The following is a 22,611-nucleotide window of genomic DNA, read 5'->3' as shown; positions in this document are numbered from 1 at the left end:
AACATGGATATTCATAAAAAAATCTGAAAAATATATAAAAAATATAATTTATATATTATTCTTAAACAATTATAACTTTGAAAAATACACATGATAAAATACGAAAGAAAGTAACTTTTGTAATTATTTGACTTTTTAGATAAGGTACTTTCAATTGAATTGATTCAACACATGTTTGTTTAAATATTAATAATTTTTTATTAATTTATTTCTTAAAAAATATTTTTCATAATTTTATTAGTTTAAAATTAATTTATTTTCATGACATATTAAAATTAATTATAAATAAATTTAAAATAATTCCATTAAAACATTAAGTTCTTTTTTATTAAAATTTTAAATTAATTTAAATACACCATAACAGCTGTTGAATAAAGTAAATTAATGGTATATACATTAAAGATAACCCTTTATAAAATATAAATACTATTTAAGTGAAATGGAGAGAAGCAAGAACAATAATGTCTCCCTCAAAGATGTTATGGTGATGCCATCCCACAAGAGTTTGTAGATTTGATGTTGATAATGTTATACCATTTTGCTGCCAAAATGAACATTTTTTATATGAATAATTTCAAAAAACAATTATGTAAATTAGTAATTTTTGTTGAAATATTGAATTAAATTAATTTATTAAAAAATTAATTAAAAATGTATTATATAACCATTTTAAATTTTCATAAAATTTTTAAATATAAATATTATAATTAATAATAATAAAATTTTTATTATATTAAATAAAAATAAAATAAAATATGTAAAAATATAAAATTTAAGTTGATATTAAATTAAAAAAATTAAAAAATAATATAGAAAAATTTACATAGTATGATAAAAAATTAATTTTTAAAAATACTTTCATTTAAAAATACTCTAATTTAATTTAACAATATTTTTCTATATATTTAACGGGACTAAAAAGTAAAAAAAAATTAATTAAAAAACAGCTTGACATTTGGTAATGATATTTTTTTTTCTTTTCATAGGCATTGAACTCCAACATGAATTCCTGCAAATAAACTGATAAGAACGTAAATAGTTACTAAATACATTTCTTAATTTATAAAATAAGAACAAACAGGTAAAAAAAAAAAGTTAACAAATATGTGAAATAAAAAGAAAAGAACAACTATTAAAATAATTGTAAAATGCAAATAAAAATAAAAAAGAGTAAAAATAAGAAGAAGAAAAAGTTATAATTTCTTATTTGAGTCGAGCAAATTAAACGCAAAAGGTTCAATGTCGTTACATTAAGTTTTAAAAAAGAAAAATTTTGCATGGTCAAAATCGATAGTGATTTCGATTAATAATTATTTAATACATGAACATTTTTTTGCCACGTACAAAAATATGAGTGATTGAGATTTCTGAATAGAAAAAAGAGTTGAAAAAGTCTTAAATTTTTGGGTATTTATAATTAGAATTTTATTTTATAAATTTTTTTAATATAATTGTAAATTATAAAAGTAAAAATTTAATTTTAATTAAAAATGTTTTTAAAAAATTATAACTAAATTTTCTGCTTTGTTAAAACGTGATTTGTTACTTTGTGGAAATTAATTAATTGACTAAAATGAGAATTTTCAATTTTCACGTGAACTGACTATGATGCTATTCCCGTGACAATTTGGACAATTTACAAAATTCAAAGCCGTGGACAGTTGTTAAAGTTTGCTTAACGACGTTTACTTAAAAAAATTAATGAATAATCAAGTTATATTTAAAATTGAAACATTTACTATTATTAATATATTTAATTTATTAATTTTAATTAATACTTGTTATACAACACATATTTGATAAAATTAATTTTAATATAGTATATTTTTTTTACACCATCAATAAATTAAAAATAATTATTACAAAAATTAATAATTATAAATAGTATGATAATTTATAATTAAATAAAAGTATAAAAATTATATATTTAATTAAAATTATTTTAAAAACAATAATTAATTTGAAAAACCTTTGAAAGAAATATGATAATATCAACTCTAACAACATGTAATAAATGATTAACAATAATAATAATTTATAAAACAATATTATACTTTTATAATTTTAATGTAATAAATACGTATTTTTTTATATAAATATTTTATTTATAGTAAAATCAGTTTTTTTGAATTATTTTATTAAATTATTTATTTATAGTACAAAATGAAAGTTTACTTTGAATTAAGAAAAGAAACCAATTGAAGGTGTGGTTGGTTTAGGAATAGGAATAGGATCATCATCATCATCAGAAGAAGAAGAATGGGGAACACGTTCTGCTTGTTTTGTGGATGTGTGGCTCAATCGAGCGTTGGCGTAATCGAACAGTGGGGTCGCTTTAACCGTCTCGCCCAACCTGGTTTCCACTTCTTCAACCCCCTCGCCGGCGAATGCCTCGCCGGAATCCTCTCCACCAGGATCTCCTCCCTCGACGTCCGCATCGAAACCAAAACCAAGGTCAATTTTTCACTCTTTTCTATTTTCAATTTTAATAATAATAATTAGAGATTTATTTTGAATTGTGGTCGTGCAGGACAATGTCTTTGTGCAGTTGCTGTGTTCGATTCAATACCGAGTCATTAAGGAAAACGCTGATGATGCTTTCTATGAGTTGCAAAACCCTCAGGAACAGATCCAGGCTTATGTTTTTGATGGTTCTGTTTCTTAACGCTTCCACTTTTTTCCTCTTTCTACACACACACACACACACACACATATATATACGATTGTTGATTTTCCTTTTATTTATATTTTAATTTGATTTTAATTATGTGTTGTGTTACAGTAACACGTGCTATTGTTCCGAGAATGAACCTGGATGAGCTCTTTGAGCAAAAGGGTGAGGTTGCCAAAGCTGTTTTGGAGGAACTTGAAAAGGTAACTCACGGCTTTTATTTATAAGATGCGTTTGGAAAACTCTTCATAATAATTTTTGTTTTTTTAAAACGATGACTTATTTTATAAATTTAGCTATGAGATTTATTGGTATAAGCTGAAAATAACTTATTTTGATAAGTTATACGAAGAAGCTTACTAAAATAAACTGAAAACAGTTTGTGACAGTCATAGGCTCTTCCAAACAAATTTTCAATTAGAAATTATGATAGGTGTGCATTGAAAATTATCATAAAAGTGCATTAATAAAACTTTTACATAAAATCTTTTTAATTTTTAATTTTTTAACTTGTACCCTAAGGCTGTTAAGTACTTGTCTTATTTATAAGTTGTGAATGAAATGTGTAAGAACTGGTTGGTAAGTGATAGAAGAACCTTTGTTTATGTTGAAGCTTCTGTTTTGAAAAATGTGACAAGTCAATTTGCTGTGGTTAATCACTTTCTTATGCTGGATCATTTATCTGCTTACAACGTCTTTATCTCCTGAAATTTATGTATCAGGTGATGAGTGAATATGGATATACCATAGAGCATATTCTCATGGTTGATATTATACCCGACCCTTCTGTTCGAAGGGCAATGAATGAGATCAATGCAGGTAATAAGAGTGAATGATATTATACCTGATCCTTCCGTGGTTGATAGTATAACTCATGGTTGATACTTGGTGGTTTTTTGTGTCATTTTTCTTTTTATTTTCATATCAAGATGTAACATGTTTGTATGCATATCATTGAATTTTAGTGGGTTAAGATTATGATACCCTTTAAATTAAATTAAATTAAATTGATCGCAGATACATTCTTACTTGCGCAATTTAGGGGTCTGCCTTTCTCATTCAAACAAGTAGTGTGTGCATAAGCTGTGTATGTATGTGTTTATCCCATCTGGATGTTCCTGTATGCAACCTATTCATTGAGGAATGATTTTACCTTGCAGCTCAAAGGATGCAAATTGCTAGTGAATTCAAAGGAGAAGCTGAAAAGGTGCTTCTAGTTAAAAAGGCAGAAGCAGAAGCTGAAGCCAAGTATTTGGGTGGGGTTGGCGTGGCAAGGCAGCGGCAAGCTATCACAGATGGCTTGAGAGAGAACATCTTGAATTTCTCCCACAAGGTAGAAGGCACTTCCGCTAAGGAGGTGATGGATCTTATCATGATTACTCAGTACTTTGACACAATCAAAGACCTTGGAAACTCATCTAAGAACACAACAGTTTTTATACCCCATGGTCCTGGCCACGTTAGGGATATTGGGGAGCAGATTCGCAATGGAATGATGGAAGCAGCTAGTGCTCAAGTAAATATTCAGTGATGTTTTAACATTCCCATAGAATGTATACCTCTCTATTTCTCTCTCGTGTATGTAACGTTTTTGCTGGATTTTAGATTTTCTTTTCAGTCGTATTATATAATCTTTATACTGATGGTATTTGTTGAAAAATTCAAAGGATGATATGCAATATGCTTCATAGGAATTTAAAATAAAATAATATAAAATATAGTTTTTCTGTTTTTCGTGTGTATGCAATCATGTGGACAAACCCATGTAATACGTGTTCCCTAACATTGTCGTGTCAGTGGTTTCAATTTATAAGTTGGAATCAGTTTCAGGTTCGGCTTCTCTTTTCCAAATTCAGAAATAAGAATAAAAAGTAGACACAAGAATTGTCCCAGAAATGTATTAAAAAGTACAGTTTTGTAACAGGATTTTCTCCTTTATGATTTTCATTGCCGTGTTATATTTTAACATCATTGAAACAATCTTAACATAAACGCTCGTAGCAAGTCTGTATCCTATATTTAAGCCTCCAACGTCTGTATCTATTTGTCCAAAATTCTGAATCGCTCGCTCTCTCTGGTCTATAACATGCTCCCATACCTGTAAACTCCAACGTCAAAAATGACAATTAAGGGAAGAACTATTATTGAAAAACTACTGCTTAAGATTTCATGTAGTGCCGAGTGCATAAAATTTTACCAGTCACGTATAAACGTTGCTCAATGAATGCACAAAACCAGGAAAATATAATAAACTGAGTCTGAAATAATGTGAGTCTGAGAAAATAACCTCACGGAAAAAAGCTATTTGTATAGATCCAAAGAGAAACTTTTGTAAAATGATCAAGAAGAGCTATACAGCAATTAACTCTTCAACAATAGCACCTAACCTGTTCCAACAAGAACAAACTTGAGCTAGCATATTCAAGCTATTGTTTGCTCAATGCATGCATACAATAGAAATGGAAGTGTACAAACCTCGGGCAACTGTCATCATGTGAAGCAGTAAAGAATTGACACAACAGTAGAGGCCACTCTTCAAGAATCAAACAAAAGCAGAAAAAAACAAGAGCACCCTGTAATTAGCCAATTGCCAATGGTACCTCTTCCATCCTTGATCTGTAATTTCTTATTTGTATGTAATCAAAGGGGCTGATCGTATCCATAACATTATCTTTTGCTCCAGCTAAAACCTTTCTTTTGCTCCAGCTAAAACCTATCATCAAATACATACCTTTGTCTCAACAACTCAGTATATGAAACAGTTCACGATCATTACAAAAAATGCTACATTGTATCAAAGACCAGTAGTAAGGAATGCGGGCATGCGAAAAGGGAAATAAGCATGTTGAGATTTATTTGAGATACGTTGCACTTTCCTTATCTACCAGTAGTCTTTGCAAGAACACATTCCATCTTTGAAGTGGTGATATCTTGTCCGGTCTCTAACGATAATAACTCGATCGTACACCTTGGAAATGAATTTCGTTGCTTGATGACAATCCCCACAAACTCTTAAATTCTTTACAATGCGAATAGGTGTTCCAGGTGCTGTGTTCATCAATCCAAAAGCAATAGCCAACTTCTCACTGTGTACAGACAGAGCAGTCTCTTTATCTTCTTCATCATCAATATCAAGCAAAATTTCTCCTAATTCCGGAACGTACCCCGCAATCTTCAATTTGATTGTCATCTCATCCAAAAATGAATATATCTCCCTACTTTGAGGATGGGATTGATCTCCAACAAGGAATTGATGGAATGTCCCCTTCAATTCAATTGAGCTGCAACCAGGAATCTTTTTTCTATCACTACTCATTTCATTCTTTTCTCTCAGCATTCTTGCTTCATTCCATCTCCCAGATGTAGAATAAATATTACCCAACAGAACATGACAGCCTATATGGTTAGGATCCATTTCTTTAATTATCTTGCCTATTCTATATGCCCGCTCCATATCTTTATAGATTCTACAAGCATTTAGCAGTGCTCCCCAAATTGCAACATCTGGAGCCACATGCATACTTGAAATCATGTCTTCAGCCTCTTTCAAGAGCCCGGATCGACTAAGTAGATCTACCATGCATCCATAATGCTCTATTTCTGGACTAATTCCATAATCACTAACCATCAATCTGAAATATAATTTTCCCTCCTCGATCATATAGCCATGACTACAAGCATTCAATAAGGAAATGAATGTGACTTTATTAGGAGAAACTTTTTCAACCTTCATTTGTTCAAAGACATTTATAGCCTCATTGGGTTTTCCATGCATTGCAAACCCACCAATCATGGCATTCCAAGGCCAAACTTTTCGCTTTACATTGTGTTCGCAGAAAACTCTTGATGCAGATTCTATCTCACCACACTTTGCATACATGTCAATGATGCTAGCAAGAAGCCGCTCATTCATCTTAATCTTGCCCCTGCCTATGTAAGCATGGATCCATTTTCCTTGATCCAATGCTACTAGATTTGAACAAGCAGTAAGAGCACTTACAAGGGTATATTCATTTGGCTTGGGACCAACTTGCAACATTTTGTGGAACATATCCAAAGCCTCCATGAAACAGCCAACCTATAGTAAACAATAAGTAACTTTACAAAGAGTACATTAACAATAAAGTTAAATACAGCAAAATATGACATACTTTCAACTGCAACGTAGTGAAATGTTCACTTTAAAGGAACAAGACAATCACATAAAATGCTAGTGTCATTATTTGTTTGCTTCCCAATCCAGCAATACCTTAACATAACCAGCTATTACAGTACTCCACGACACAACATCTCGTTCTTGCATTCCATCAAACAATTCCTTAGCCCGATTCATGTTACCTGATCCAATGTAAGCAGCCATCATGCTGTTCCAAGAATACAAGTCTCTATCCACAGCCCATTCAAAGACCTTCCAGCCCTCCTCCACAAGTCCCAACTTCCCATACATACCAATTAAGGCATTCACAACAAACACATTGTTCTCCAAACCACCTTTCACGGCATGAACGCGAACCTGCTCCCCTCCCTGCACACCCAACCCATTGCCACAAGCACTAAAAGCAAACACAAAGCTATATCGATTTGGAAAAAGACCTGAATCCCGGGTCAATGAGCGGAACACCACAAGGGAATTGCTGCAAGAATCAGGTGACAAAGAATGCGCTTTGATCATGGTGTTGTAAATGAACAAGTCCGGTTGAGGAATTTGATCAAACAGTTTGTGGGCATAAGTAAGAGAAGCAAAAGCAGCTAGCTTGAGGAGCTTGTTGGCTGAAACATGGTGTGAGATTAGAGCTGTGGTGATTAACTGGGCATGGGTCTGCTTGATATGCTGCGTTGATTTGCATGAATCAATCAAAGAGACAAGTCTAAAATAGTGATCAGAATGAGAAGGTTTTGCAAAGGTTGAGTAGAAACGAAACATGTTTTGAGAAGGTGCAGGTTCTTTCTTTTTTTTTTTTTTGTCATAAAAAGGTGCTGATTCTAGATACATGGACTGGGCCAACTTAAGTAATTGATATGACCCAAGTTTTTCGTCACGGTTGGGCCTATTTACATGGACTGGGCCTTTCCCGTTGGGATCCAATTTATGGGCTGTAACTATAGTAGGGAGTAAGCGGTCCTTCTTAAGTTGGTAGGAAAAAAAATATATTTCATAGAAGGTATTGAACCCTTGTCATCAAATATTTTAAGGGTATGTTGAGAGTATAGTTTCAGAGAAAAAAAGAAAAGATGTTGTACAATATTTTTTTGTTTTAATAAATATTATCTTATTTGAATATCTAAAATAAAAAATAAAATGATGTATTAATAAAAGCTAAATATCTCAATATTATATATATGGAGAAGAATCTTTTTACACCCATGTAAATCTAAAAATTTTTACACTTAATTTGAATCTTCTATTTAACTTAAATCTAATGGCCAGTGAAATAATAAATTATAATTTATTAGATTTAAGTTAAATAAAAAGCTCAGATTAAGTGTAAGAATTTTAAGATTTATACTAGTATAAGAAGATCTTTTATATATATATATATATATATATATATATATATAAAATTTAATATAAAAATACATCATTTATATCCATTTACTTATGCCCTAAATCAACTAGGCTCGCGAGACTAATTTTTGTTTTGAATTACAAATAGAATGTTCAAAATTTATTTATTTGCACATGTAATTTAAATTTTTCAAATAAAAGAATGACTTAGTATTAATAAATTTCTCAATAAATACTCATAAGAGTCAAGAATTAAGTAATAAAATAAATAAAACTCTTTTCACAAGTTAACTTCTTTATTTTTTAGAAGTCCTTTTATTTAATTTTTTTAAAATTTAAAGAGATAAATTATTTTTAACTTATCATATAAATCTTATTTATTTTTTATATTATTTTTTTCTCTAATGAGAACTTATTCATAAACTAGACTAATATTTTTTTAAAATAAAAAATTTACCATTTTTTTCTAACTAGCTTTAATAAACTGTATAATGCAAATTAAAAATGTTTCCAAGTTAACATTGGTGTAGCAACTTTAGAATATTATAACTTACACAGTTAAAGTTAATGCACACTACACTTTATTGAATATATAAAATCAATATTTATCCTAAACGACATATGTTAGCCAAGCCTGGCAATGAAATGTGTCTTCTAAAACGGGCAAGTAATAGAGACTAAGCTATGATAATAAACTGTCAAAATAAATAAAAATAATACTTAAAAAAAAAAGAAAAAGAATAATGTAATATTTGGACCCCAAAAAAATGATTGGACAATACAAGTCCAAAACAAAATGATTGGCCACATATCATAAGTTCGATATAAGTCCAACCCATCAAATCCCAATTTCACAATACTCACTAATTGATGATGCAGATTATTGGTAGGTGTTTTCTATTCTCTATGTCTCAACCTTTTACTATTTATGATTACCTTGCTGCAACAAAATTCTTGTTATGATTTATGGTTTAAAAGAAATTTCAGTCAACCTTTATGTATATATACACAAATTCTTAAATAAAAATAGTTTTTATTTTTTCAAATGAAAAAGTATTTTAAAAAATTGATTTTGTGCAAAAACAATTTCTACATTTAATATTATTTATAATTTTTTAGTTTTTAATTTAAAGTTTATTGCTTTACTTAATTTATATGATATAGTAAAAATTTATTATTAACAATTATGATATTTATTCTTTTTAAAATTTATACCTCTATTAAATTTCAAAAGAGTCATGTATTATGCTTTTTTATTGTTTATTTAATTTTTTTTTAATAATATATGTGTAGTACATACCAAAATCACTAGTTATGACTAATAAAAGAAAAAGGTCAAGAACAGATTGTGAAACCTTTAAAGTTTTGCCTCAACAAAACTATTCAACCACGCAGCTTCTAATAAGAATAAGAATATGTTTCTTTTTTCATAAAATACAAAAAGTACTTCCAAATTCAATTCATCACATCTGTCCTTGCATGGTTATGCTGAAATCCATTGCAACTTGGTAAGAAGTTAAAATTAATAAATCATGAAAAATAAAAAGAAACTGTACACACGTGTGTTTATGAATAATATAAAATAGGCTAAAGTAGTGTACACTTAACAAAAATGACAAGCATGATATTGCATAATACTACAAACAAATATGATTAACAACCCAATACCTAAGAATCTTAACATGTAATTAGGTTTGAAGTGGTCCAATGAGATTACATTTACATGTGTTTTTGCTACAAAGCTGAGTACAATAATAGGTTTTGGGTTCCAGTTGTAGGAATTGTTTGGGAGTACAACAGTAATTATGGAAATAGAGGAATACAAAAAAGAAAAGTATAATAAAGCTTTGTAATGATCATACACGATAAGCATTATTAGGTAAGGTAAGGTAAGGTAAAATCGAGATTTGATGGTTGTACTAATTTTTCCTCTATGAGAGTTAAGTTCTAACTAAAACGACAAAAATTCATTATTAACATGAGATTTTAATTTCCTTCTACTTTTCATGTATTTTTTTCAATCTAAAAAACATATATGAACTGTATTTAGCTTTGATCTTGAACCTCCTTGGTATCTTAAAGGCAAGAAAAAATAATAATAACAATAATAAAAGCATAGCATTATCTTGAAATGAGATCTCATAAAGAACTCCATCGATTGCTTTCAGAATGAGGGTATGGTTAGCTTTCAAGTGTGAATGATTATTGGTTGGTCACTTTCCCAAAGTAGTGTAATCCAATTGAGTACTAAAAATCTTGCTGATTGGTGCCATTATATATGTTACTCTTTCAATTGTTACCTTCCCCTTCTCTTTATACACCAATTATATGTAATATTTATGTATTAGTCTCTCTCTAATGTCTATTGTCTAATAATGCAAGGACCCATCTTCCCTTTTAATCAATGTAATTTTTGAGGGATTGTGGGTAATAGGCTAATAGTACAATATAATTATTTTTTTTCCTAATGTTTTCCTGATTCTCTTGAATTTGGGTCCACTCATAGAAGAGCCAATTATGCCATAGATTGGTGGGATATACAGTGAAGACAGAATGAGAAAAGAAAGAAATCTCATGCATAGAGGATTTGTTTTGGCAAAGTTTGTAGGGTCAAGCATTAAGTGGGAGCTGCAAAAGTAACACACCATGTGATAGAAATAGCACATAATGGCTTGTACTTAAAGTTATATGCCTAACAAGTGTATGCAGTAAATTAACAATTGCAGTTAATGTCTAATTTAACATGGTATTAGTTCTTCATATGTCATTATATATCATGTCTATTCACTTGGACCTTAGCTTAAGCCGTACAAGAAGGGATGATTAAGGTATGAGGAATTGATGACTGAGTTAATTACAATTAGCAAAAATTAATTTTAAGTACTACTAATAGTGCTTCTTAATTACTATGTCTATAACATAGACACACACCTTTCCACTAACCCTTTGTATGAATATAATATCACGGGTCTTTGTTACAAAGTATTGTATGAAATTGATGCTTGAACTCATTGAAACCATATAATTAGACCAAAAACAAAACCATATATAATAAAAAATATCTCTATTCCACTTTCAATCTGAGCCTCAAGTTTGTGATATTTTTCAACATGAAAATTAGCTAATGGATTCGCATTAACACCAAAAGCATTGTTGATGTATTTGGAAATTTCAAGTATTAGATAATGTATTTCTATAAATCAAAGAGGACGAAGAGGTTGAATTTTTATGTAAATAAATTAAGGTAATATATAGTATATGCATTTGTCACATGAGAAAGAGTCTTAGTTAAAAGTATTTTCTAAAGCCTTACAAAAGACAAGGGGACTTTAGAGACTCCTTAAAATAAGAAACTTTTTACATATTTTAAAAATGTTTTGATAGACAATTTGAAAATACATTTGAAGTTTATTTAAATATAGATAAGAACTGACCCTAGGCCTAACATAAATTGACTATAAACTGATTAAAATCCATGATAATTTATGATTCTTATTATAAGGAAGTGTTAAGAATTCTTATTAATTAATTTTCTTTCTTTCTCTCTATTTTCTCAACATTCTTTAGAGAGAAAAAAACATTGCTATAAAAAAATTCTCCATTATTTAAACTACAAACAAACTATACAAATAAAAGAGATATTTCATTTAATAAAAAAAACTTAAAACATTATATATGTGTGTTCTTATCACTTATTTATTCTTATCCAATGTTGCTTCTCTAACAATTGTGATTTATCTAATTATATTAATCTTTAAAACCAAAAATATGTAATATTGTAGACAGGTAGACTTCTTATCTTTCTGAAACCCAAGCTTAAAACAATATATTTCGGAATCAATTATGATAATTTCATTTTATATGCATGTTAGATTGGGTAATTTATGTTAATAACGCAACAATAAATTTAATTTAAGAAAAATAAGATGTTGTATAAAAGAATTTTGACGATGATGAGATGTAGCATTTAATAGCTCTTAAATTAGTTTAGTTTATTCATAGTAAATCATGTGTATTTGACCTTTGTAGATGATTAATTTGTTTCAACCCTTCAACTATAAAGAATATTAATAACCTATTTTTTTATTCATATATACTTTATATTAATTTTTTATTCAGACATAAAAGTTTTTTTTATATGCACTGTACATTTATTTTAAAATTAATATATGTAATTTAATAATTAAGCAATAAAATTTTATATTTTTATAAATAATTACATTTATAATAAAATTATTTTGAAAACTATTTTACAATTATAATATAGAGATTGATTTAGTTAATATTATATAATGTTAAGCTTGATTTAATTTTTTTGAATTATTTATTTATTTTTTCATATTTATAATTTAAATTTATTGTAAAATATAATTATACCGTAATCCATAATCTGATCAGAACGAACTTGAATTTGGTTGAGTTGGGTCAATTTATGTATTCTCAAATGAAATCTTTTATTCTACACAGAAATACCTAGCAGAACACACGTGTGTTCCAGGAAGAGAAATTCTCAAATGAAATCACTTATGTAATGCACCATTTTATTATTTATTATTTTAATGTATGTCGACTAATACAAAATAGAAAAATTAATAATTTTTCATTAAAATATAATATTTAATTATATTAATATATTAAATTTTATGATTTTAATGAAAAATTTATATGTATTTAATTACACATAAAAAAATGGTTTAATTTTTTATTTACAAATTAACTTTAAAATTTTGTAAAAAAAAAAAAAACTTCGAGACAGAACATGAAAACATTATTAAATGTAATACACCTAAGTATATTTTAAAATAAAAAAATGCAACTCAACTTGGATAAACAATTAATAATAATAAAATATTAATATAAAACAATTATTTATTATACTTTTATAACTTTAATATAGCAAATATGTTTTTTTATAATTTTTTATTTATGAATATTTAAATTCAACTTTTTTAAGATGTTAATAAAATTTTTTAAAATGTTATTTATTTTGTGGTGGCTCAAGTGACAAGAACTACCCTTTGTTTCCACAAACATGTGTTTAACATTGTTATGATTGGCATGCCCTAAAAAAAAGGGGAATAATATGGGTTTGCACTTTACATTAAATGTACACATTAAGAGGACCTGTGAGGAGGGGTAGGTAGGGCTAGTTGGTATATAACAAGCAAAACCATGGATCTTAAAATCCACGGTCAATATTTTGATATGATATGAATTGATTAATGTGTAATCATTGTCCCACAGTTCACATTTTTATAGGAGAAGAATTGATTAACATGTAATCATTGTCATCATCACAATCTCATTTTTTCAAATCTACCAAAATACTAACAATGGTTAAAGTTTACTTGGTTAGTTTGCTCATTGCCATAAAAAAGACAGAGAAGAAGGAGGGAATATTAACTGTGTCTAAAATCAGCTCCAAAATATTCCTTGTAAGATTAAGGTTTGCCCTTTTTGTGAGAATAAAAGTATAATTCATAATGGAATGTTAAATCACCTTACCCAAGATAATAAAGGTTAGAACACTGTTATCTTAATCTTTGGTGGATATGAGAACAAATATCTTCTGCTATTTTTTATTTTTTTAACATTCAGTTTGGTATTTTTTTTCTAAATAAATATTTATAAATAAAAACAAGGTTCTATTAAGTCAAATGTTATCGCATGTTAATTTTTGTACCACATTTTGTAAAGTCACAGCTGAAAATTGCCAAAATTAATATTCTTAAAAAATATGAAGACTAAAATATAAAATTAGAAAGACCAAGATGATAATATAAATTCAACAGAAAAATATTGTTTCTCCCTACCATTTTTATTTAAATTATTACTTCTTCTTGCTTTTTATTTTATTTTAAAAAATTCAGTTGATTTTTTGGAAGGGTCCTTTGGTCACTCCCACAAACACAAGATACATACATGATAAGGACAGTGTTTTTTCTTCCTATAATAATGAATTTGTAAGCCATGAAAAAATGAACAAAATCATGAGGGCAATGAAGGGTTAAGAGTCAAAATACATGTCCATGACACTAAAATTATCTGGTTAGAAAATGGTATCTTCAATTGTAAAACAAGAGGAGGGGTTGTGTTTAGTGGAAAGAAAAAGGAGAGACAATAAAAAGAAAGATTAATCATGGGGGAACATTGAAAGTGTCAAGATTCTTGTAAAAAGATGGTCTTGTCCTATGCCAATCATAACATCCTCTTCTCCTATACAAGAACAACCAGACTGTAATGAAAAATGAAATTATACCATACAACAAGCAAAAGGGAAAAATATTTTTAAAAAATTAAAAAAAGAAAAAGGGGAAAAAAAGTATTTTCCTTTTAGTTGGTCAGCAGTCAGAATTGCTTGCCATTGCCGACATGATCCACTGTCACTACACCAAATTGAGTAGAAAGATAAAATCAGTTCTGAAGAAATCAGCAATACAGCATCCTACACTACTAATGAGTTCAGTCAGCCCACATAACTTTTTCATTTACACCCTTGTTTGACTTTTTGCTAGTCATTAAGACTCTACAGAGACTTTCATTATTTCTTTGCCTTGAGGTGGGTGGAGATACTTAAAACAATAGCCAAGAAAATTACCAATATGCTCCGAGACAAGAACAATTAACTTAGGTGACATGTAATAACAGTGCAGTTAAATATGCAATATAAAATTTATTGAAGTTATTTAGTGTAATACTTCATAGTATGTATGAAATTTGAATTGCTCCTTAATGTGAATGAGAGGTTGGTAGACAATGGAGTGGTTTTCTTAATGCTAGTTTCAAGCCACTGTACATGCAGCAGTTAAAGAAGATAACATATTGTGGCATGATTTATTGGAGAATGTGGTACTTTAGTTGTCATTCAAATGGCAGCAATTCGTGCATATAAACTCAAAAAGTTTCAGATAATATTAACATATCTTCGACACTTTTTTTTTAAATATATATATTTCTATAATTAGCTCTCATTTACAAATTTGCTCTTATATCTAAAAAAAAATTATAATAACATTAATAAAAATTATTATTCCTTGTGTTGAACTTTTTTAACAGTATTAAAATAAAGAAAATTTCAATATTATAAAACATTCGTAAAAAGACTAAAATATAAATTTTTCAATTATTACAACTAATTTAAATGAGTGTTAATTATAAGAATCAAATATATATTTTATCTATTTTTTTGTTTTTTTTATTATTTTAATACTTAATGAGTTTTTTTTTATTGGTTTCCTATTATATTAATGTAAAAATCTTCTCTTCATATATAAATTGTTTAATAGCCAATATTTTTATTTCATGGATGGATTAAGATGTTGAATAAAGTTGTATTTGCACGGATAAAGGCAGAGATAGATAGTTTTAAATTTTAATTATTGACTAGTATAGTAGAGTGGAGACTGCTGTGCTTGCATTAGGTTAATAGTAGTTCAGAATTCAGCTACATCATTTTCTGGAATTTATAGAAGTATGACAAGAAGAAAAAGGGTGTCATACTCATGTGCATATGACAGACAAGAAGAGTGAAAAAATGATATGGAATTCCATCACCACCAGAACTCTTGAACCACCAACCTGCTGTTCATGACTCCAATAATCTGAAATATTGACGTAGCAAATTGCTTTTTGAGGCTACACTCCTTCCTTCAACTTTTTTTCCAAAGCCTTTTTAGCAATCATGGCAATCCAAACGGTTAATTCTGCAAAATTCTAACTTTCAACATTGAGATAAACCTGGCACACAAGGTCCCATTAGTTAACAAAATATATTATCACAAAAATTAATGTTTGAAGCTAAAGTTAACAAAGCTTGTGGGGCATTAACTAAACAAAAACAATAATAACACTCACAGAGAGAGAGAGAGAGAGAGAGAGAGAAACAGTATGTAAATTGATGTGAAGGAAGGCCACTCATACCTCACTCTCCTTTGACCATGACAACCATTGATATGGATATCCACTCTCCAATGTGGGTCCTAACCATTTTGTAGGAACAAACACACCAAGAGATATGCCAGACTATATCTAATAGAAATGCTTCTCAGGATACAAAGATTCTTATCTTCTTCCGAGGTTGACACACGTCAAAACCATGTTATGTTGGGTTTGCCACCCACCCTACTGCTTCTTCAAGCCATTCCAACACTGCAGCAAAAAGTAACATTCAAATTTTGGGAGCCTGCCATTTTTGTGTCATATATGTAGAAACTTAAATCCTTATTCAACAAGAGCATGTAGTGGTAGGTGTAAACCACATTATTTGATGTTGTTTCCATCATGAGAGTAAGAACATAAATTTCATCATATTACTTATTTGATATGGTTTTCAGGTTTTTGTGATAACTAATCATATGGTCTCTAGTTGTGGTGAAACATTAGTAGGATCAGGTGTAGAGATAGCCACAGTTATGTTTTTCTTTCTAGTTATGAAAATATAATAATTTAAATGAAGGGGCAAGACTTGTGACACTGTTGTGAACTGTGTTGAAAACAGAAGACGCCAAAACTTGAATCAATTTTAAAAGGTGAGGCCAAAAAACGGCCAGATATATGTTTCCACTTTCCTCTAAAGGTAATCACATGCATCAATAGCCCTCTTTGAAAAGGAGAGACAAAGGAATGACAAATGTTGTTAGAAATGCTGTCCTTACAGCTTTGAAGTTGAAATTTACTTGCAAGTGGATTTTAGCTCAGTTACGGGTGATTTTAACACCAATTGAAAATGTAAGTGATTGAATGGAAGTGAAAAATTATTATCTGATAGGTACTAGGGAATTATCTTATTATTTCTTTGTCAATAGAACAAAATCAGAATAATTGCTAAAATGTGCCAAACTTTGGCTAGCTAAAATAGTTGAGGCATGTTCAACAACTACATGGTCCATGCTCAAGTGGTTTTAAAAATCAGGAAACATAAAGAGAACTCTTTATTTTGCTAGAGAACCTATGAGAAACTGAAACTTCTACATCAGACAGTTTGCAGAAAGCAGTGAGACCTTTTGTTCTTTGGTCAACTCAGTCTAAAACTAAAATCTTTGGATGTGATGGAAATCAGGTGGTCAAACAGTATGATAATTCATCTTATTCTATTCAGTAGTCACACAATTTAGGGTGGCAAGAAGAATCTATAGACAATGTATTGTGTTGTGACATGTCAAGACATGAAATATCAATTGAGATATATAATCAAAATTCCATGGACTATTGTAGCGTCCTATTCTCCATTCAGGTGAAGAAATCATGTTAATGCCACCACCCCATGAAGTCATTTTAACGTAGTTATCGTTGAAAAAAAATGCTCTACTCATAAACTTTTTCTGCTTTTTTAATAATTTTCACAGACCATAAAATTCAGTTTGCTTTGAATTTTAAAATATTTTGCATGAGTACTTTATATCAATATCAATGTCATATCAATGTCAACAGCTAAAAAAGAGAACCAAAGAACTTTATAGATGATAATCATATTCAGAAAGCTATTTCCATGAGCATGTACAATGCCATTCTAGTTCAGTATTTGATCTTATAGAAAATGAAATAGAAGAACAAGTAGAAGAGGATTGTATTAATGTTTGAGAGTTTCCATGACAATTAGGAATTGAATCTTTAACACAAGTGGAAGTTAGTAAACATTGCATATTCATTCCACAAGAGCTTAATGAAGCTCAGATTTTTAAGTTGTAGATTGATATTAGAATCAGGACTCGATCATTCTTATTACAAAATCACTCTAGCAAAATTTTTTAGACATTCCTCTTGCTCCCTTTGGATTGTTGTTATGCTAATAAATGAGAGCAAGGCTTCCTAATTTACAAACCCTCTAAGAGTACAAAATAATTGCTGGAAAAAAGATTGATGATTCGTTGGAATCAAAGCTGATAATATAACACAGTCACTAACAACATGCTTTTTAGGTCCCTTCTAATATTCCTTCTGGTTCAAGCTCAATTCAGCAATAAAAATTTTTCCACCAGATATAAGGGAATAATAGAAGAGTTCTGGAAAGAATCTGATAAATCCTAAAATTACACAATTCTATGGGAGTTGAAAAAAAAGCACATTACACTAAGGGTGCATCAGCATAGACCTCAGCCAGCATGCCATCCTCACTACCAGACATTGCAAACAACTCTGCGTCCTTTTCTTCCTCACTAGAAAAGTCTCTCCTTTCAAGCTTGGCATGAGCTGCAATATATATCATTTTCTGAGCTCTTTCCGAGGCAATTCTTGAGTGTTTATTTGCAGAAATTTTCCTCATGAAAGACCAATTACTCTTAAATCCACATGAGGTTGCATGCAGAAAAATGAGCCTCACTGCAATCTTCCCCAGGGATTTAAACTCGCTCAAGCATGTTTCCCAAACAAGTCTACTGCTCAGTGGATTTGCGACTTTCATCTTCCCAGTCACCGGATCCCTTTGTTTCATCTGAACGGCCTGTGCATAAAGTGGATCAAGTCCCTCAGACCTCCATTTCATTAGCTCCATCAACACAACATGAGCTTCTTCTCGGGAAGCTAGCCTCGTCAGTAACTTATCTACATCTTTCTCTTGTTCACGTGTCAAACACTTGAACGGAGGAAGATACTTTCCACTTGTGTCTTTAATCAAGTAAAGTGGATCGAGTATAAATGCTGCCGACCATGCAGGGTGATAATTTTTTCTAAACCGCTTTTCAACTATTTTCTCCACAGGCCCTTCCACAACACTGTACTTATCACACCACTCTTTCACTTTGGTTCTCAGCTCTTCCCAAAGAGGCAAGCATCGACCAATCAATGGCCTCTCGGCCTCAATGTCCTGAACCATTCCTCTGATAAGCTTCACAAGCGAATAAACGGCTTCTAGATCATTCCAAAACCCCTCATTCTGAACCATTCCAGCGACTTCTCTGGCCACTGGATCCTCCATGCACATTACCTTAAACGTGTCCTCCAACATAATCATTTGGATTACTCTAGAACAGCTCAAAATGTCTTCCAGCATTGGAAACACAGACGCAAAGTTCTTCAACGGATCACATTTTGGTGAAGGAACTCGAATCAACCCACCACAGTCCAACTCCTGCATTCGGTACTTGAGAAAAATATTCCTCACCTGGGACTCACTGTCTATAAAATTGGCAACCTTTAGGCAATTCTCAGTCACAACCCTGAAAAGTGGTAGCTCGTTGTTAAAATCCTTGATTAAACTATTGAACCCCTGAAGCTGACAAGAAGTATTTACCATCCAATGGTTCTGAATCTCGAGGTTCCTTAATGCCTTGGCCTTAAACTTGTCCGCAACAATCCCTACACACCTCTGAACCATATTCCCGCTAACACCTGTCACCGTCTCCCACAAAACCTCTTCCGCATACTTGGAAGACAACACTCCTCCAGTGAACACTGCCTTCTGAAACACACTAGTCCCATTAGGAAGATTCACCATAAACTTAACCAAACTCTCACCACCACAACACAACTCATACCAATTCCTACTCTTCCAACCATCACTTGCCACCTGAAAAAACATGGCATCCCTTATCTTAGCTTCGGACTCAGCTTTGGCCTCACCAAACCTAGCATCAAGCCTAGGACCATAAATCTCACGCCTCAAAGTTGCAGGCAAACCAACCTGGCTAAGAAAAGCCTGAAACTTTCTATGCTCAAGAGTAGACAAAGACACAGACCCACAAGTTTCATAGAACCAATCAGCAAGCAAATCCAAAGCAGAATTAACCTGATCCTTACTTAAAGCAGGACCAGGTGAAGTCTTTGGACTCTTAAGCTTCTTCACACTGTCCTCAAACATAGCCAAAGCACACAAATCCTCCTTCCCACCAGACAACACCAACTGATGATTATGATGATGATGCTGGTTCACCGTGTTATTATGCACCTGACCATACCCCATTTCACCCCCACCACAAGAACCAAACCTTGAAGACTCCACCATTGCCAAGGCATGGTTTTGATAACTTGTGGGTGATGCAACACCCATTTGGGGCGAACCCCTCTTCCGGTTCGAACCGGGTGTGATAGAGGAAATTGGAAGAGGTGAAGGGACCGAACCGGGTCTCAAACCGGAACTGAAATTAGAACAAGTTCCTCTCTTTAAGTGCTCAGAAGCGGTTCTAGAAGGGTTAGAAGCAGAGAACACAGAGTCACAGAGAGAACACTTGAGTTTCACCGATTTGGGCAAACCCGTGTCGGGGTTTCGGATCAAAATGGGTTCCAAGTGTGCCCAGTACCACGCTCCTTTACCCTTGATCGCTTTGGTGCGAACGGTGATGAGACCCTCGTAACGTTTGTTAACGGCTTTAACGGCGAGGTCATCGGAGGAAGAAGAAGGAAGAGGGTCGGTGGAGGTGGAGTTGGTGGAAGCCATTGTTGTGGCGCAAAGGGTGTCTGAATTTGTGCCCAAAATGGGGTCTTGAGGGTCCCTGAGGTTAAGGGTCAGAACGGGACAGTGATGGTGTTGTGTTGGGGTTGAGCTTGTGGTGAGGGTTGTTTCACCATTGTGGTGGCAGTGAGTTTCGTTTTGGGGCATTTAGCCATAAAGGGTTGCACACTGGCACGGTTGCTGAGGCAGGGAAGCACAGAGATTGGAGAGGAGAAAGTGTGTCGAAGGTGTTTGATGAATTGTGTAAATGAAGAAGAAGAAGTTGATAGAAGAGAGTGAGTGAGTTAAGAGAGTTTCAAGTTACTGCTACGAAAAAGGAGTAGGGAGGTGCATATAGAGTGGAGCTAATCAACAGGAACTAGCATGGAAGAAGAGAGAGAGAGAGAAAGTGAGAGAGAGAGAGAGATGAGTCAACCAAATTTGTATTTCTCAACCAAAAAGGGTCACTTTTTTTAATTATTTATTTTCTTACAAAAGAATCAGAAAAACAAATCTAAAGAATTAGTTTAATCAAATTTTTAATATGCAATAAAACTGTATTTAAATAGTAACCTAATTAATAATGTATTTAATAAATTTTATTACATAGAAATTTATATTATAAATTTATCGACACAAAATAAAATATATATTCAATAAAAATATTTCTTAATCGATGATTAAATTTATTAATAATTTTTTTATACACATTATTAATAATGAAAAATCTTAAAATACATTTAGAAGACCCAATTATTTACTACTGAAATTTGTTGTAGTTTCTACTTATTAGTTTGAAGTAAACCAAAAAAAAAAAAAAAGTACTTAATTAAAACAATCTACAATTATAAATTTACTTTTAGATAAACTGCTCGATTACTACTTCCTTTTGTTTTAGCTTATTTTTCCATTTCTTACGTCACAATAAGTCACATGCTACGTTATAAATCTAATTTACTATTAAGATAAAGTGCTCGATCACTAAATTATAGGTTACTTAGTATAAATTGTATTTTATTGAAGAATACTTGGATTTTTTAATTAAGGAAAGGTTAAAAAAAAGTTTAACTTAAAAGTATGATGTTAATAAATATATTTGAATTTACCGATTAAACGAAAATCACTCATATTTCAAAACATGTTTTTTAGAGTTTTTTATAAATGTAATTTTTTAAAAATGTCGATCTTTTATCATATAATTTACCAAAAATATCTAATTAGTATTAAAAAAAAGCAATTATAGTTTAAAAATAGAGACAAACGGGTCAATGTTTTTTGTGAATCATAAATGAAGAATAAACTAAAATCGAAGAAGAGGAAGAGGTTGAAGGCATTGATATGGTGATTTTGATTGGTTTTATAAGTCTGAATTTTAATAGAATGATAGAGTAACGTCCAAAAAGGATTTTATGGTTGTTAGCTTTTCTCAAATCACTTTCTTCCTTACGAAAAGAAAAGCTCTTAAAATTTTGAGGGTTAACTTCAATTATTAAGCTACTTGTTTACTTTTGTCGTCTTCTTATTTGATTTATTCCTCGATTACCACTCTAATTGCGCTCCACTTATCATTCACTTAATTCATCTTTTACAAAAAGATCACCAAAATATGTTTCAATTTCAAATTTTACTCTTTTTACAATACATTGTTATGATGCCCCCTATATTAGTTTAGTTCAAAATATAATAATCATGTTTCACCAAAATGATAATAATGATTGTTTTTGTTCAAAATTATATTTATCTTAATTTAGTTAGTTTCGTACTATCTAATTAATCATTTTTAAAGTAAATAAATTTATATTTATTATTATTATTATTAACATCTTTCCTTAAATATTTTTAAAAGTTAAAACATCTATTTTTATATTTTACATATATGTTTATATCCTCATTTCAAGATGTTTTCAAATATATAAATTTTTCCCATTTGATTTAAGATGGAAATAATGTCAAGTTTTTATTAGAAAGTGGCAGATTTGAAGATGTTTTAGGCTGATTGATACATAGTTGATTCCTCCCATGATTTATTTTCTTCACATCTCAACCAAATTGAAGTAAGAAAATAATATT

The 22,611-nt window shown here is 30.6% G+C and overlaps 3 protein-coding genes across 6 annotated transcripts; 1 reads left to right on the top strand and 2 right to left on the bottom strand.

Moving 5' to 3' along the window:
• Positions 1 to 2,168: 2,168 nt before the first annotated feature.
• LOC113867267 (protein PPLZ12) lies at positions 2,169 to 4,414 on the top strand. The gene is made up of 5 exons (XM_027502464.1): positions 2,169 to 2,454; positions 2,531 to 2,651; positions 2,783 to 2,874; positions 3,394 to 3,490; positions 3,832 to 4,414. Exons 1-5 carry the CDS (start codon positions 2,260 to 2,262, stop codon positions 4,200 to 4,202), a joined length of 876 nt encoding a protein of 291 aa, XP_027358265.1. The 5' UTR covers positions 2,169 to 2,259; the 3' UTR covers positions 4,203 to 4,414.
• Positions 4,415 to 4,666: 252 nt separating this feature from the next.
• LOC113866695 (pentatricopeptide repeat-containing protein At3g62890-like) lies at positions 4,667 to 7,595 on the bottom strand. Its single transcript, XM_027501505.1, has 4 exons — positions 6,921 to 7,595; positions 5,516 to 6,749; positions 4,959 to 5,462; positions 4,667 to 4,769 (listed from the first exon to the last, which is right to left on the bottom strand). Exons 1-2 carry the CDS (start codon positions 7,593 to 7,595, stop codon positions 5,553 to 5,555), a joined length of 1,872 nt encoding a protein of 623 aa, XP_027357306.1. The 3' UTR covers positions 4,667 to 4,769; positions 4,959 to 5,462; positions 5,516 to 5,552.
• Positions 7,596 to 14,161: 6,566 nt separating this feature from the next.
• On the bottom strand, positions 14,162 to 20,997 carry LOC113867046. 4 transcript variants are annotated; one of them, XR_003505127.1, is made up of 4 exons: positions 18,245 to 20,957; positions 16,098 to 16,325; positions 15,678 to 15,914; positions 14,162 to 14,563 (listed from the first exon to the last, which is right to left on the bottom strand). XR_003505127.1 is itself a non-coding variant. In XM_027501986.1 (2 exons), the coding sequence occupies exons 1-2, from the start codon at positions 20,707 to 20,709 to the stop codon at positions 16,310 to 16,312; spliced, it is 2,481 nt and encodes an 826-aa protein (XP_027357787.1). In that variant the 5' UTR covers positions 20,710 to 20,997; the 3' UTR covers positions 15,573 to 16,309. The 4 variants fall into 4 exon arrangements, 1 of the variants encoding a protein (XP_027357787.1); XR_003505126.1 differs by having other exon boundaries at positions 14,322 to 14,563; positions 15,756 to 15,914; positions 18,245 to 20,992; XR_003505125.1 differs by lacking the exon at positions 14,162 to 14,563 and having other exon boundaries at positions 15,574 to 15,880; positions 18,245 to 20,993.
• Between the last annotated feature and the right edge of the window lie 1,614 nt (positions 20,998 to 22,611).

Source organism: Abrus precatorius, unplaced genomic scaffold, assembly GCF_003935025.1.
Source record: "Abrus precatorius isolate BTA unplaced genomic scaffold, Abrus_2018 Scaffold5, whole genome shotgun sequence".
NCBI classification, from domain to species: Eukaryota; Viridiplantae; Streptophyta; class Magnoliopsida; order Fabales; family Fabaceae; genus Abrus; species Abrus precatorius.
The sequence above is the reverse complement of the archived record's forward strand: the minus strand, read 5'-3'. Positions and strand labels throughout refer to the sequence as shown.

Excerpts from the sequence above, each read along its gene's own strand:
- LOC113867267 (XM_027502464.1), top strand. The coding sequence starts at position 2,260 with ATGGGGAACACGTTCTGCTTGTTTTGTGGATGTGTGGCTCAATCGAGC. Across the intron at positions 2,875-3,393 it reads TTTTGGAGGAACTTGAAAAG|GTGATGAGTGAATATGGATA; the intron begins GTAACTCACGGC and ends TTTATGTATCAG. Across the intron at positions 3,491-3,831 it reads AATGAATGAGATCAATGCAG|CTCAAAGGATGCAAATTGCT; the intron begins GTAATAAGAGTG and ends TTTACCTTGCAG.
- LOC113866695 (XM_027501505.1), bottom strand. The coding sequence starts at position 7,595 with ATGTTTCGTTTCTACTCAACCTTTGCAAAACCTTCTCATTCTGATCAC. Across the intron at positions 6,750-6,920 it reads TAATAGCTGGTTATGTTAAG|GTTGGCTGTTTCATGGAGGC; the intron begins GTATTGCTGGAT and ends TGTTTACTATAG.
- LOC113867046 (XM_027501986.1), bottom strand. The coding sequence starts at position 20,709 with ATGCCCCAAAACGAAACTCACTGCCACCACAATGGTGAAACAACCCTC.